The sequence below is a fragment of the Centrocercus urophasianus genome, unplaced genomic scaffold (genome assembly GCF_019232065.1).
Source record: "Centrocercus urophasianus isolate 14NV4802_14NV808 unplaced genomic scaffold, USGS_Curo_1.0 seq_34, whole genome shotgun sequence".
In the NCBI taxonomy this organism is placed as follows: domain Eukaryota; kingdom Metazoa; phylum Chordata; class Aves; order Galliformes; family Phasianidae; genus Centrocercus; species Centrocercus urophasianus.
This window is the reverse complement of record NW_024884911.1, coordinates 4,579,745-4,595,055: the sequence shown is the minus strand read 5'-3', so window position 1 is coordinate 4,595,055 and position 15,311 is coordinate 4,579,745. Positions and strand designations below refer to the sequence as shown.

Sequence of the window (15,311 nt, the reverse complement as noted above, 5' to 3'; positions counted from 1 at the left end):
GACACCGCTCCTCCCGCCGTCCCCTCAGTCCGCCTTTATAGAACAACCAAAGAACCAAACAGTTCTGAGAAACTTTGAGAAAAGCATAATCTGCTTTATTTTTTATTTTTTTTATTTAAATAAGGAGAATTCTTTCATATGGAAAGAGCTAATACAATCACATATTTGAAAGGAGAAACAATAGGTACTGAAATGAGGAAAAAGGGCAATAAAGAGTGTGCCGCAACTGGCCTGGTGATGCCGTGATTCGAGTTCCGGTCCAAGTAAAAGTTTCCAAAAAATATTAACAGGTTGCACATTACACAATTATCCATCGTCTGCCCTTTCAAATATCTGGTCTACATGGAAAGACAAAGAAAGGAAAGGCCAAAAAAAATGTACTATACAGGTGATGAGATTAGCAGGAAACAAAAGTACTACACAAGTGATGAGGTTAAAAGCTCGGAGGAGTGCAATATCCCCTTGAGAAACAACAAATGCGATCCACAGAGAGCCAGAAGGGGGGTTCCAGCCTTGAGACATGCCAAGGGTGAGCACCTCGCTGCTGAGCCGTCCTGAACCCCAGCAGGCGCCTGCAGCCATGAGCAACGTCTGGGGGTCTTTTGGGGAAAGAAGAAAAACTTCAACCCAACCACCTGCTGCTGTCTCTTCACAGCCAGCAGCCTGCTTCAGCTCGTGCCTGCTGGGCTGCCCAGCTATCCCGATGCCTGCTGTAAAGTGATCTTTGTTTACAGGTGCATCTTTCTTATAAATAAACTGGGCTGCTGCTGGACACTGAAAATAACCCACATTGCAAGGATTAATCTATGCTTAGCTAAGACAGAAGGGAAACAGAAGGTCAGCAAAATGCAACCAAACGAGATCTTAGCATGCAGTGAATATAGTTGCCTGCCAGAATGTGAGACATAGCAAAAAAAGCTAATCTCATTGTTTTAATATATATCCATAACCACACAGGAACCACAGGGCAGCATGTAGCTTTGCAGCATTCTTGTAAGGAAACTGTTAAATGTGTCCCCATGAACACACACGTGGAGTTCAATGGGCTGCAACACATTGAGTGGCTGACTACTGTATAGCTGTCATGTGGCAGAGCCAAGAGTGAATTAGGAAAGATAATAATAGCTGTTTCACCGGTGCTTCCACCTGTCATTTGAAAATACACTGGAACATTATTTTTTCCCCCTAACCTTTATTATTGTTTTTCACTGCGGGCTAAAAGCAAGCTGAGCTGGAAAGGAAAGCAGCAAGACATGCAGCTGGCTAGGCTGTGAATCACTGTGTGTAGAACTGTTTACACATGATTTAGACCTTCAGCTGTACAAAAAGCAGCAAAGTCAGCCTCCAAATACTTCTGCCTCACCCGTTTTTGCTGAAAATGCAGATCCCACCTCTCCCTTCCACTGCACACTGCATCTTTCCAGCAGGAGCTTACTGTGTATAGCAGAATTCCAGTCAAAACGAAAGCATCTTGCAAAGAAATAAATCATTAGGGCATTACCCTTCAGCAGTGGAGACAGTAAACTGAAGTATCCCCTTAAAAACATCAGCATTAAACGCTGCCATTCTCTACTTCCCAAGCTGAATTGTTATCAGCAAACCCTGGCATTTCTGCACCTTGAGAATCAGAGACCTTCCTTCTGACTCCAGAGCACTGCTTACTAACATCAGTAACCTCGTGCTAGCTTTAAACAAACAAAAATACATGCTGGAGAAATAGGATATTGCACCTTAGAAATCTGGGCTCTGTAACTGCGTTCCATCACACAGAATTCCGTTAAGTGGAAGAGTGCCTCGCCAACTGCAGCTGACAGTCACACAAAGGAGAGGAATGGAATGAAGCTCACATGCATTTCTTGGCCTTTCCTACACAGAATAATTCAGACATAATATATAAATAGAGCAGTGAAACAATTACTTTTTCACCTAGACCTACAACATCAAATATGTATAAATAAATTCTAGTGTTTTATTCTGTTGGGGGAAGGATGGGAGAGGTTAAGAGAGAAAGAAGGGTGACCTTTTTCAACAGGAAGTGTTGTAGTTCTGATGGCATTTACACCAGAGGGACTGCAGTATCTTGCATTTAGCAATAACCCAATTTCTCCAACACATTTGACCATTCAAGAGTCATAAAGGTAGGAGGAAAGAGGTCGGTTCTTCGTAAAGCTTAAGTAGTGTTGTTAGGATAGGAAAGATGTGAGAAGAAGGGAGCCTGGGTTGAGTATCTTTAACCACTACAGTTAGGTTCTGGGCTGACATCAGTAGGGCCAGCTGGGCAGGAGGATAAAAAACAAAAAAGACAATTCTGTTGTTCATGATATTCCACAGAAGAAAATAAAAAGTGCAGCGGGATGACTTTCTGGTGGAAAATCTTTGGAAAATGTTGGGAGCAGGACTAACAGATGAGGAAGCAGATCTGGGAATTGTCTGAAGCCTGGGGAAGTATTTGTCACAATCTCAAACCCTGTACTTTAAAGGAGGATGCTAGAGATGCTGGCACACTCTGCTCTGAAGTTTAAAAAAAAAAATCCATAAAACATGAGAAATAAAAGAGCTCTTTTCTTAGAAGTACCATCCTACCCCCTTCCCTTCACGTTCTCTGCCACAGTCAATGGGGAAACCTATGGAAAGGGCACATTACTATGTCTAAGTTAGATTAGGTTTCTAAGCTCTTTTTAAAGCTACTGTATAAAATTCTTATTTATACCTAGCTTAAAATTTCAAATGCATCCCTAGAAAGTTATGACGGGTATTTCCCATAAAGGGGGGAAAAAAAAAAGCACACAAACAAGAACACCTTCCAGATCCCTTCCCAAATACATTCTTTGTTCAAAATATCTTCTTTGGAACCACCAAGAAATGATTTGCTGCCATCTAACAGATGCAGACAGCACAGCCAGTTAGCAAGCTATCATCTACTGTGGAAATGAAGTTCTTCTTTCCCTCACTTCAGAGTGACCAGCCTACTTTACATTTTCAAGGAGCTAAACAACACAAACCAGGTTAGCTGGAAGTAGCTGAGTTTACTTATGACTACTGCCAGCTTAAGGACTCCAAGAACTTTCAGGAACTTGCAAGTCCATTCTAAAATCTACACACGCACGCACACGCACACACACACACAAAAACAAACAACCAAAGAAAATAAAAACCCAACCCACTCCCACTGGGACCCTCCTTTCATTTACCATCAAATAAATACTGGTGAGAAAGTGTAAGGTTGCGACACAGTATACACACTATTACATCAAAACTAAAGAACCACTTGCTGTTCACCTGTGGAAGGAGATCGAAAGGATGATTCCAAACTGACTCTGAATCCATGCGCTTCCAATAGAAAAAAAGGAGGTTCTAAGTGTGCTAAAAAGGCTGCCTTGCAGAGGAGCTCCCTTACTAACGTTTGTAAGCAAATATTACAAGAGGCCATGAGAGGAACCGAAAGACCTAGGGAAAAGGGAGAAGAACAAAGCTTAGGAGAGCAGCCCCGACGGATAAGCACAATATAGAACAAGTCTCAGGAGACAAGGAACTAAAGCAGCCAAAGTAGGGAGCATAAGAGAGCATCACAACTACAAAAAGTAGTCCAAACAAACTCGTTGGCTCTAGCCAACTCTTCTGACCCATGAGTGGTGAGGAGATTTCTCGTAAGATTTTACATTTTGCAAGTCCATGATTTACATTTTGCTGCGTGTTTGGCAGTCACTAAAGAAATCTCAAACCTACAAAAAACGAACAAAAAACCCTAGATCCAGAGGAGCCTGCAACAGAAGCTTGGTGCGTTTTTCCTTAAAACGAAAATGCCACATTTTGTTGTGCACAAGGCACCCCAAAGCTACAATTAACGTGGTGCAACTTTCAAGATTAATGCACTGATCTACTACGTACTTTAGGACACATTTATTCTAATGCAAGCACTGCTTCTAGCTTAAAACAAAAATACTGAAAAATTCATGAACGCTGGAAGTGTACTGTGGTTGTTTGTTTTGCTTCTACTCAATCTGAAAGGCTAAATTGTCTGGGGAAAATATACCCAATCCAACTCAATTTAGAAGAGTATAGATTCTCAGCATTGCACAAAACTACATACAAAAATCAGGAGGAGTTCTGTCAGAACATTATTTTTTAGTCAATGGGACTTCTCTTCTGGAAGGAATGAGGAAAGCAGAAAGAAGGGGAAAAAAGTGAGAGAACATATAAAAGTTCTGCTATAAACAAGGATATAGCTTTTTTTTCTCTGTAAAAACCTCAGCTGCCTTTAAAATGAAAAACCTCTAAGTAACACCCTCTCCTTCAGTTGCCACTCTGCTGAGACAGAAGTAGGGAAGGAGAAGGATGGGCTTTGCCAAGTGAGCTATCACAGCTACCTGTGGATGGGGCATGGGGTGAAAAAAAAAAAAAAAAAGAAAGGCTTAAGCCACTTAAAAGTCACATGGTTTGTTTCAAAGCAAGCAGGTCAATGTCATATCCACTGTTTCAAACTGCTTTGCTAGGAGAGAAGGACTGGGATGATGTCACTGTAGTCAGTCAGTGTGGGGCAGGTGTAGGTCTGGTGAGATTTGCAGGAGATCCAGTGGGGTTCAGTCTCAGCTGTTGGGGCTGTCAGCCAGCAGCTGGGCATCAGCTGTGCTCCTAGGCCTTGCTTTCCTCCACTTTTACAGCCTGAGGTTTGATCGCTCCTGTGCGCACTGGTTTCATCTGGCTCGTGGAGGCCGTTTCTTGCAGCTTTACTGCTCCCAGGTTGGCTTTATTTTCATCCACCCGTTGCTTTGCCTTTTGACATACAGGAAAGGAAGCATTAGAAAAAACACTGGTGACCATCATTCATGCAAGACATCAAATTTGCTCCAAAATTCAGCTGTCTTCTCTGTTCTGCTACCCTTTGCTACCCTAAAACATCTCATGCAAAGGATCTCAAATACCCCCACGAAAATTCAAAGCAAGCACCACAAGACATGCAATCCTCTAACCTTTCCTGACCTCTCATCACTGAGCATTACTCATGGGCTCAGTACAGCATCCACCCAGTCCACTCTCTTGTTTTCCCTGCAAGGAAAATAACTTCCACATATAGCTTAACTACACTGTCACCCTCTCAAGTACAAGGAACAAGGGTGATGCTATAGAAGAGCAAACACCAGTGGGTGAGAGTACTGACACACACTACCTGTTGCACATAGTGTCCTTGCACAGAGCCCATACCAACTGCTGGTCCAGACGGCTTCCCATTTGGGCTGGCAGAGCTAGGCCTGGAAATCGAAGAGTCGACAACATTCATGGAGTAAATTCTACAACGGAACAAGAACCTTATTCATGTGTGAAAGAAAAAAAAAGAGCAGAAAGCAACAGTACACAGAGCACGAGTCTGAACCCATGAACTTCCCAGCCCAAAAGAAAACACGTGGATTGCCTAGAAGAAAAAGTATTGAAAAGCCTCAGAGAATCTTAGTGACCTGAAGGTTCTGAACGCTTGCATATTACTGCCTCATCTTGAGAAGATGAAACAGACCGTGCTGGAACTACAACATTTACTCAGTTATTCCAACTTTCTACCTAAATGAGAAACACACAAAAAACAGAATTCCTATTTGCCTTTATGATGCTGAACACAAATAACTTCACACAACTCCCACAATCACCAAGGACCACATCAGAGACACACTGGTCCCCAACCCAGAATGAAAGCCATTAACATTTTGATGTAAGTATTTGTACTATACTAAGTGTATTTTACACATGAATACCCAAGAGGGTCTTACACAGGGATCATGTATACGTACCATATCACTGCAAATGGGGAACACTACTTCTTCCTCATTCTGACTACAGAGGCCAAATTTTCTAAGTATTTACCTGTATGCATGTGGTGATGGTACAGACCCTCCGGAGGACATGTTCTGTTTACCATCAGAAAAATGAAAGCCTTTCATTTCCATTTGGGAGGACTACAGAGGAAAACGAGCAAGAGAATGTATCATTTCTGCTTCCAGAGGAAGTCCATTACTTCATATGAACACTTAAACTGAACTTCTGCCCTTCTACCCATGTGCCCATTAAAAGAAGAAACACTTTTCAGATTAAGAAAACCAGGGTTTAAAGCGAAAAGATCTGCTTGTGTTAAACTAACAAGCCAGTAGCACAAGCAAATACTGAACCTGCAAGTTAACTGCTGTACTCTCTCAACCCTAGAATAGACAAACTTATGATACAAATCCATCAAACCAGACATGACATTAATATACCTACTCAAATGGACAAGCTTCACAACAGTGTGAAATATCTGGGCAGTATTCCAACTGTGTCTGGAGCTCACCACCCCTCAAGCACTCTGGGGAAACCTGTGTAAACACGTAATAAAACTGGAGACTCCAAACTGGATCAAGGCAGGACACGGCTCCTCGGAAACAGAATGATGACCAGCAGTAAAACTTGAAACACTGCTGGCTTGTGCTTTGGAGATAAGAAAAGGGCTCCTTCATTTTAACACCAGTAATCGCCTTTGACATTTAAGGATCCCCAAGAAGCTAGTCTCTCCATTAACAAGCAAGATCAAGGAGGAAAACTTCAGTTAATCCTCACCTCCCTGCTGGCAGCAAGAACTGAAGGCTGTGATCCAGGAGGAAGAATTCTTCGGGGAGCTCCTACAGACAGGTTCTGCCCCTGAGGAAGCTGGATGGATTGTGGCAGAATCAGGGGCTGCTGGCCAGAGCCGTAGCGAGGCAGCGGAAGCTGGGAGCCAGGCACAGGCATCGTTAGCTGTGTGATGAGGACATGCAGTTAATTAAAGGCAGCAGCTTTAAATTTACTGTGTTGGGTTGAGATGCTCTCTCCTAATATCCTGAAGCACAGTATTGCTACAAAGAATCTCAAAAATAGTGCAGTCTGGCACAGGGTAAATGCAAATTAATGTATCAGAGGAAATTTCACACTGAAAAGCATGTGCTGGTAGCATTGCTGACACCCTGCCAGCTGGGTTTTCAACACAGCACCAGTTTAACATAACTGCAGTTTCCCCCTTGCATGGAACCTTCATCCAGTTTTTCAATCTTCCTCCTCGTCTCTGCATGTGTGATTTTTCTCTTGATCCAACAGCAGTGTCAGACAGCTCTGACAGCATCAGACACTCTGTTTGCAGCTTTAATACCCAAGCCACAAAGTCTGTTCTACTTTCATGCCAAAGCACTGCCAGAGAAAGCAATGGTTCTCTATTTTCTACAATGAATTTCAAACTGATTATGGTAATAATTAAAGAGTACTTACAAGAAGCAGCTCATGACTCAACTACCTCCTGTTTGTTCTGATTTATCTGGCAGCACAACTGCTGGATTTGGGAGCTACCATGACCTCACTTTGGGATAAAAATAATAAAAATCTAAGCCTGAATTTACTCTGTTGGCTCTTGGAAGTAGTACTTCTAGGATTTATCACATCAGAGCCTCCTACCTGGGAAACACTGCAAGGTTTCATTCTGCACAAAACGTCTGTCTGAAGGGTGAGGACATCCCTCAATGTAAAAGGTCATTGCAGTAGGGACATACAAGCAATTAGTAAGAATCTCATTAAATACGGTGTTACATTTTTGAAGCAACAGCTCACAAAAAGAGTCTCATGGAAAAATCTTTTACCTCTTTACAATGAGCTTAGCTCACACAAACATGATTTAACACAACTATCAGCCTCAACCCAATCTCAGAAACAAGTGATACTTCACACAAGAGTGCCTTGCAAGCCCTGCTCCTAACCTGGGTAAGCTGGGAGTCCATCATCTGGGAGGCTCCCATACCAGCTGCTTGGTTTATCTGGCCTTCATAAACCAGCGCCTGGCTTCCATTCAAGGGCTGATAGGGAGATCCAGACTGGGTTTTCACCACCTCCAAGGGCTGCATGCCTGGGAAGGCGGAATACGGAGGCTTTAGAGCAGTGCCTCCTGTCAGGACCATGGTGCTGGGCTGAGATAGACTGGGGTGCATATACACCTGAGACCTGGAGAAGAAAAAAGAGCTTAAGTTACATAGGAAACCTTTGGAGACTGCACACACATGCCTATCAAAAGGTATCTGGCTTCTGATCAGCAAGCAGCTCTCAGCAATTCGGTCCTTGTGTTGCAGGAGCCTACAACAAAATGACAGCGTGCCCCACCCAAAGTTTGTATTAAAACTCTGCACAATGCCCTCTGGATTAATAGAAAAGGGAGGACTCAATTTACCAGAAGTCTGTTTTGCAAAGCAGAAATAATTAAAGATTCAAGCAGCTCCAGTGCTAACAATTTTATTTTTACTTTTTTTTTTCAAACTTCATGTCTAGATTTTTGAGGTCTGGAAGAACCATCCTGGTCACCTGACCTCATTTAATGCAAAAAAAACCCCAATAAACAGAGTGGAGAATATGTTAATCCCACAGCCACCCCAACTCTGAAGTGGATGTCTCATTCCTTCAATTCAAGTAAGCAGCTCTTGTGGCCAAATACTCTCACTATTCCACTTACATCTGATTTTTAAGTTGAATCTTACTATTTTTTCCAACAAAGAGCAGGCATGTATTCTGTTCTTGCTGTGTAGCTTTTATCTAATGACAATGTTATTTGATTTCCCCTTGCAGCTACTCAGTTCTGATCAAACCAACTCTTAAGCCTTCTCCCCAGAAAGAAGCCAAATCCAGTAAGCTGTGGCTCTGAGTTTCTCATTAAGAAATTTGCTTTTCACCCCACAAACCTCCACCTTCTGCATACTTCCCAAGATACATCATATCCCTTGAGAATGCAGGCACTGCAACTGAATTTTTCGAGGACAGACTTGGCCACTGTTGTAGAAGCAGCACACTATAAAAGCCTCATGTACCCTAATATGTTTGCTCTCCACCTTTATGCTCTCCAGCATTGTTATCAAAGGAAAGAAACAGGATGTCAGAGAGGGAAGAGATGAGTACAGAATATCTCATCAGTCAGCTTCACCCAGAGCAACGAAAGGTTAAGGCCACAAGGAAATGAAAAATTGCAAAGTAGTTACCTGAAGGGCTGTATGGAGCTGTACATCTCCTGGGATTGAGAAACAGGCAGACCACCCCTCAGGCCAAGCTGAGCTTGGGCCTGCAAGGATGTGTGGAGGGAAATGGGAATCTGTTGAGCAGCAGCCGCCTATGGAAAAAATTGAGATGACTGAGAGGTGCAACAACAACCAAAAGCTCTCCCAGGCTATTATAAAGCCATCAGTTTCCTCAACAAGGTAATGTGCCACGACAGTGACCTACACTGCAGCTTTGCACAGCCCCTCCTACAACAGAGAAGCACACCGGCAGGGAAAGAGGCTGCACAAGCACCTGAGAGAAGAATGTTCCAAGAGGCACCTGATGGATACATTAGGGGACTCCACACGCAGATTAGGCCTTTTAACACCAATAATCCAAGTTTGCATTTACCTGCACTCCTATCCTGAGGAGGCTGGCTCTCCTCAACCCTATCAACACCCTATTTGCTCAGTCTAATGAAATGTGCCATCAATATTGATTGGCTGTAGAATGTACTGCAAGTCACAGACATATCCTGAGTTGGAAAGGACCCACAAGGATCACTGAGTCCAACTCCTGGCTCCACACAGGACTACCTAAAAAACAAACAACATGTCTGAGCATCTTGTCCAAACGCTTTTGAAGCTCTGTGCTTTGACCATGGGCCTGGGGAGCCTGTTCAGGGCCCAAATACCCTCCTAGTGAAGGATCTCTTCCTAATACCCCATCTGAACTTCCCTGATACCTGATTTATGTCATTCTGTTCCATTACTGGTCACCTCACCTCATGCAGATTTCTCTCCATACGTTTCACTTAAACCCAATCTTTTTAAAATAAAGATAAATAAATTATCTCTCCATAATTTCACTAACCTCTAACACCCTACTGGCAAGCAGCATTCAAGGAACTTTCATACCTAAGGTCCCTTGGACCATCAGAGAGATAAACGTGGTTTCTTACACATCACCCTGAAGACCGCTTGAAAACCCATCAGCTAATTACATGCCTCCCTTACTTGTTGGTAGCTCTGCTGCTGAGGTATTGTCTGAGGAACCAGGCGGGGCTGACTTGCAAACACGTGGCCATCCAGATACAGGGGTGGAATATGGTTACCTAAATATCAGAGAAGAGAGGGTGTAATTCAAGGTACAGGCACAGCACCCCATAGAGACCCGCCAGCCCATCAAGACTAACAGCTCAGGAGCTCAGGTGCTCCAAATCCTTCCTATATGCCAGAAACCTGCTTTGCAATCACCTCAGGTTTACAGTTAGGAGAGACAGAAAGGGCAAACAGGATATCTGAGACCTTCACATAAGCAGTCGAAAAGCCATTTTTACCCCAAGTGGCACCAAAAGGAATGCAGCACGCCACTCCTGTGCCTGCATATCTGAACATGGGATATTCAAGCAAAACGAGGGGAGAATTCGTCACGGTGGAAGTGGGGGAAATAAATGACCTAACTTGAAAATAATGTGTTTTCTTAACAAATTAGCTACAGCGGCTGACTCATCATCCATTCCTGAATTGAGAAATGAGAAGCACACTCGCTGCATGCAGGAGAGGTCGTTTGGGAATCAGACTCCAGGTACATTTCTTTTTTCCATTCCAGGCACTCTCTTGCTAACTATACATATCTTTGAACTTCACTGTGTTTAAGTCTTCCCTCCATAATTCAAGGATAGCAACACCTTCTCACCTACCAGACTTATGCAAACTTTTAAACATATTTTTTTGTTACGTACAAGGAGCAGATGTGCTCAGAACATGCGATGTACACAGAAGTTACAAACAGCAAAATGAGCAGAATGGTTGATGCTGATACTGGGATTATTGTCTCAGCCACAGGTTTATTTTTTCCTTCCCTTCTATTCGACTGAGTACACAGTGAAGGGCAAGCAAGATCTACTGACACATAAAGAAGAGACTCCACTCAGTTACAGCTAAGTCCAAAAGGAAAGTCAGCCTCGTGCTAAAATTACACTGGTAACACTCAAGAAACAGTCCCTCTTTCCTGAACTCTCCTTACAGATCTGTTAAATGCCAACCAGTCTTTCAATTTACATGGATGCTCTTCTCCACCAGAATCCATGGAGGATTCAGATATCAACCAGACAATGCAAATACTGCTGCCACAGTTTGCAGATACCTGGAATAGATGCAGAAGGTGCTACGGACGCCACAGGCATAGGAGGCATAGAAACTCCACCAAAAGAGCTGTAGCTGACACCGTTGGAAGCTCCAACACTGGAAGGAGGCTGGATGCCTGAGCCTGCACCTCCTGGAGAGTTCTGTTCTGGTAAACTAGGAGAGTTTTCCCAAGCCTTACGAGCAGACTCCATCTACGGAAACGAAGGGCGATAACTGCAGACAATTCAGACGTGGAGGGTAATACTGAGGTCTAGAGCTGCTCATCTGTAAACTGTTAGTTCCATCTAAATCCACTCTAGTCAGAGCAGAAAGCTAACAGGTCTCTGATCAAGGGGCTTCATATCCGTTCCCAGTGGGTATGCATCCCTCACAAACACTCATCCCTCTGGGTATCTGACAAGTTGTTCTGAGGGTGGCAAGTTGGGGCGTTTCTTTTCCGTTGGCTTTTTTGGTTGTCGCTTTTAAACATCAGGTGTCTAAGATCACTGATGAGTCACCTTACCCAGTTACTGAGACAGTCACTAGTCAGAAAGCTCTGCCACACATTTATTTTTACAATTAATGAGGACTTCAGCATCCAGGACTGTTGGAATTCATCCCTCTTCATCCACAATAAATAGCAAATATACTTAACTTTTACAGGAAATAATTAAAGATTTAGCAGTGTCTAAAAGAACAGAAAGACCACTCCACCCTCACTGTTCTGGTCAAGCAGACAAGGTACCCACTTTGAGGACAAGCACGTTTGCCAGCTTACTTACCTTAAGAGTAAGCTCTGCAGTGGGGAAGGACATCGGGTTCAGGCCAATGCACCTCTGAAGGTGATGATCTCTTCGCAGAATAGGAATGGACTGCGTTAACCCTGCCTGAGGGGAGATCGTGAATGGTGAATATTCAAGGAGAAAATCAAGAGGAACTACAGCCTCAGTGATAGCTGCAGTAACTACACCTCAAAGCATTCACGCCTCAGGAGTTAAGTACTACATTGAACCATTATCCACTCTGCTGATGGAATAAACAAACTTTGATTCTGTGCAACCATACTCTTTACATAGGGTTACATCAATGTCCATTTAAATATCAACTGGAGTCACCAACAGAAATCTGCAGAAGACAAATATGGAATCTCACCTGAATTTCACACAATACTTGTTTCTGAAAGAGCGTTTCTCAAAAGAAAGACCCCTTAAGACAAGTCTCAAAAATCCTAACCACCTACAAACTTGGAGACACTTCAAAAGCAGCCTTGTGAGTTTCTCACACTGCTTTTCACAGCTGAGTTACAAGCTGGGCTTTCAGTGTGCTCACTCTTGCACATATAATAAAATACACAGATGGCTGGAACAAGCTAGGAAACTTCTTGAAGGGCCTGGCTTCACAAGGTAACAGTTCTGTGTTGTGGCAGATGAGATCTTCTGGGGAAGCTGCCAGTCTAGACCTAAAAACACCAGTATGCCCATCACATCCATTACCAGCACTCCTCTGTGTCTCAGGAGACTGCTCATCCCAGATCTGTAAAACCTCTTGGTTTTACAAAGGTCACTGAATGATAACACACTCGCTCTCTATCACTCCTGAGCCAGCGATGCTCATTTTACCAAGGTACCTCAAGGGCAACAGATTTCCACTATGGATCTTTGTCACGTGAGATGCCTGAACATTAAAGGTGAAGTCAACTGCAAAGAAACATGTTCTCTCTGACTGGCAGCATCTGAGATTTAACCAAGGAAAGGGTCAGATGATCAAAACAGAAACAAGATACTTACATTACTGGCCAAGGCATCCTGCAATTTGGTGACAGGGTTAGCTGCAGTGCCAGAAGCAGAACCTGGTGGCAAGCTGAAGTCAGAGTCCTGAAGAAGTGGAACATAAAACATTCAAATCCAGACCCAAGGGCCACCAGTTTGCTTCTCATGGTTAATGACTTTAGCCTGAATCATGACAGTAGAAACTAAAGACTTTCCTTTAGTAAGCCTCACTGGAAGACAACATGGAGATGCTTCTCAGCACTCAGCAGCAGGCAATCCCCAGAGGCACAAAGGCTTAGAAGGCCACCACTTTGTCTATCACATCTATCACCACCCCAACAGGTCCCTGGGACACTACTTACAAAAGCATATTATGCATTTGGCCAACACATCTTGAGTACCTGGTTTGTGTCAGTGAAATCTAAGGCAAATCCACAGTGTATACACTGGAAGCTTCCTCTAAACAATCCTGCTGCCTGAAACCACCTTTCACATCTCAACAAGCTCAAACCACCAAGAAGATAAAATTAAATGCAATCCTCACTTTAGGATTTACTCCAAATTCAATGGGTGGCACAGGAAGTACAGAATCCACGTGAATTTCCACCCCATTAACAGGGGGAATATTCCCTTCCAGCCGTTCCGTTCCCTCCGAACCCTTTCTGTTTTTCAGGGAGCGTTCGTTGCCGATTGGTCCAGGCTTGTGTTCCTTGTTCTGTCCTGAGCCTTGATCTGAATCCTTAACAGGAAAGCAGAGAGGCTGAGACAAAAAGACCAAATAACCCCATCTCAAGCCTTAAAAGTGCTATTAAGAACAAAAGAACCACTTCACAAGTTCTCTCACTATGTGCTCTGGCTTGGCTGCAAATCCAGATTACCTTTTTATCAGATTGCTTCTGCACTTGCTCCTTCTGGCAGTCAGGCTTTGGGTCCACCAGGCCAGCCCCATTCATCTCCTCTGGTTTGAGGGTGCCATATGGAGAACTGCGCTGAGAGGAGGTCGCGGAGGATTCCCGAGACTCCGCACTCAAGTCAATGCCACTATCCCCCTGGCTGCCTTTAAAACCCTGCTATGCAAAGCACGAAATGCGTTAAAGCCCCGGACTTTGACCCAAATCCACAAAGGAGGAAAAATATCCCAGAAAACAGCAAGACCACGTCCCCTTCTGAAACCACATTCTTGGTTAACTACAGAGGAGTTGGTCTTGACCTGCAGCATTCCCCTGGCTACTGCTTTACTGCCACACAACCCTGAGACAGACTGACCAAGGTATTAATCCTACTGTGGCTTCAGAGTAAGGTGGAAGCAGCACACATGGCTAGTAGGCTAAGACTGCCAAACTTTTGCTTCTTGTGAACCAAACCAGACTTGAACTCTGGCCTCCACATGTGAAACATTCTGAAACTTCCTCTGCCATCCCTGCATTAAGACTACAGCTACACACTGCTCACAGCAATGGAGGCATAAAAAAACCATTACCTACAGTATTTCACCTTCCTGGACAACAGAGATTGCTTCCAGTTAGGAGCACAACCCTGGAATACACCTACCAGACAGTTACTGCAGACTTACACCCACATCTAACTCTAAGCAACACTTGGCCCTCTAAGTTAGAGCAGCATGAAGCTCAAATCAGAACTGCAGAGTTTAGAATTGCACAAGCAGAGCTGACATCACCAAGCACAGATGGAGCAATGAGAAGCAAAAGCCATCTATGTTAAAATCTGACACACACGATACCTGAAAGGCACGAGTTGCCACTTACCTCAGTGGAACTAGATTCAGTACCATTGAAGGCATTAACAGGCTTGCTCCAGGAATCACTTCCAGGAGATTGAACTGAAAGAGCTGGAAGAAAACACAGGGGTAGAGTTCAGTAGAGTTCAGTTGCTTTAAACAGAACTGCGAGCACATCTTGTGCACTGTGCACATTGCACAACAAACATTTCATTTCTAGATTTATGAAAGGATATTTTCACTACCTCAAAAAGTTATTGCTCCCCTGTCAGCTGAGATGGGCAGAGAACAAAGGCTGCAGAGAGTTGAGGACAGACAACAGAGGAAAGAGATTCTTCAGGAATGTGAGAACAATAGGAGAGAGAGGGTAACAAGGGAGGTGCTAGCTATTAAGAGCAAAAGGATAAGATAATAGCAAAATAGGAAGGCAGATCAAGGCCAGCAAGTCTAGAAAATGCTAGGACCTTAATCTTACAAAAAGACCCATGAAACAGATCGGGAGACTGACATGGCCAGCAACAGGAGATGGACAGCTTAATGGTACAGTTCTGAACAGATAAGAACAGGGAGGTGACTGCTCCTCTGTACTCAGTTCTGCTGAGGCTGCACCTCAAGTACTGTGTTCAGTTTTTGGCCTCACTACAAGACAGACATCAAGGCCCTGGAGCACCA

The 15,311-nt window shown here is 43.7% G+C and overlaps 1 protein-coding gene across 13 annotated transcripts in view; it reads right to left on the bottom strand.

Annotated features, from left to right (window-relative positions):
- Positions 1–73: 73 nt before the first annotated feature.
- PRRC2B (proline rich coiled-coil 2B) overlaps positions 74–15,311 on the bottom strand; it is a 47,612-nt gene continuing 32,374 nt past the window's right edge. For 4 of the 13 annotated variants that reach the window (XM_042831038.1, XM_042831037.1, XM_042831042.1 and 1 more), the window contains exons 20-32: positions 14,668–14,750; positions 13,780–13,971; positions 13,446–13,640; positions 12,920–13,006; positions 11,915–12,019; positions 11,152–11,344; positions 10,020–10,117; positions 9,006–9,133; positions 7,743–7,983; positions 6,580–6,756; positions 5,854–5,945; positions 5,165–5,288; positions 74–4,773 (exon numbers count right to left, since the gene is read on the bottom strand). In XM_042831038.1, coding sequence (XP_042686972.1) covers positions 4,633–4,773; positions 5,165–5,288; positions 5,854–5,945; positions 6,580–6,756; positions 7,743–7,983; positions 9,006–9,133; positions 10,020–10,117; positions 11,152–11,344; positions 11,915–12,019; positions 12,920–13,006; positions 13,446–13,640; positions 13,780–13,971; positions 14,668–14,750 — 1,856 coding nt within the window. In that variant the 3' untranslated portion in view covers positions 74–4,632. Of the gene's footprint in view, positions 4,774–5,164; positions 5,289–5,853; positions 5,946–6,246; positions 6,339–6,579; positions 6,757–7,742; positions 7,984–9,005; positions 9,134–10,019; positions 10,118–11,151; positions 11,345–11,914; positions 12,020–12,919; positions 13,007–13,445; positions 13,641–13,779; positions 13,972–14,667; positions 14,751–15,311 lie in introns of those variants that run through there. The other 9 variants (XM_042831041.1, XM_042831044.1, XM_042831045.1 and 6 more) reach the window with 8 other exon arrangements.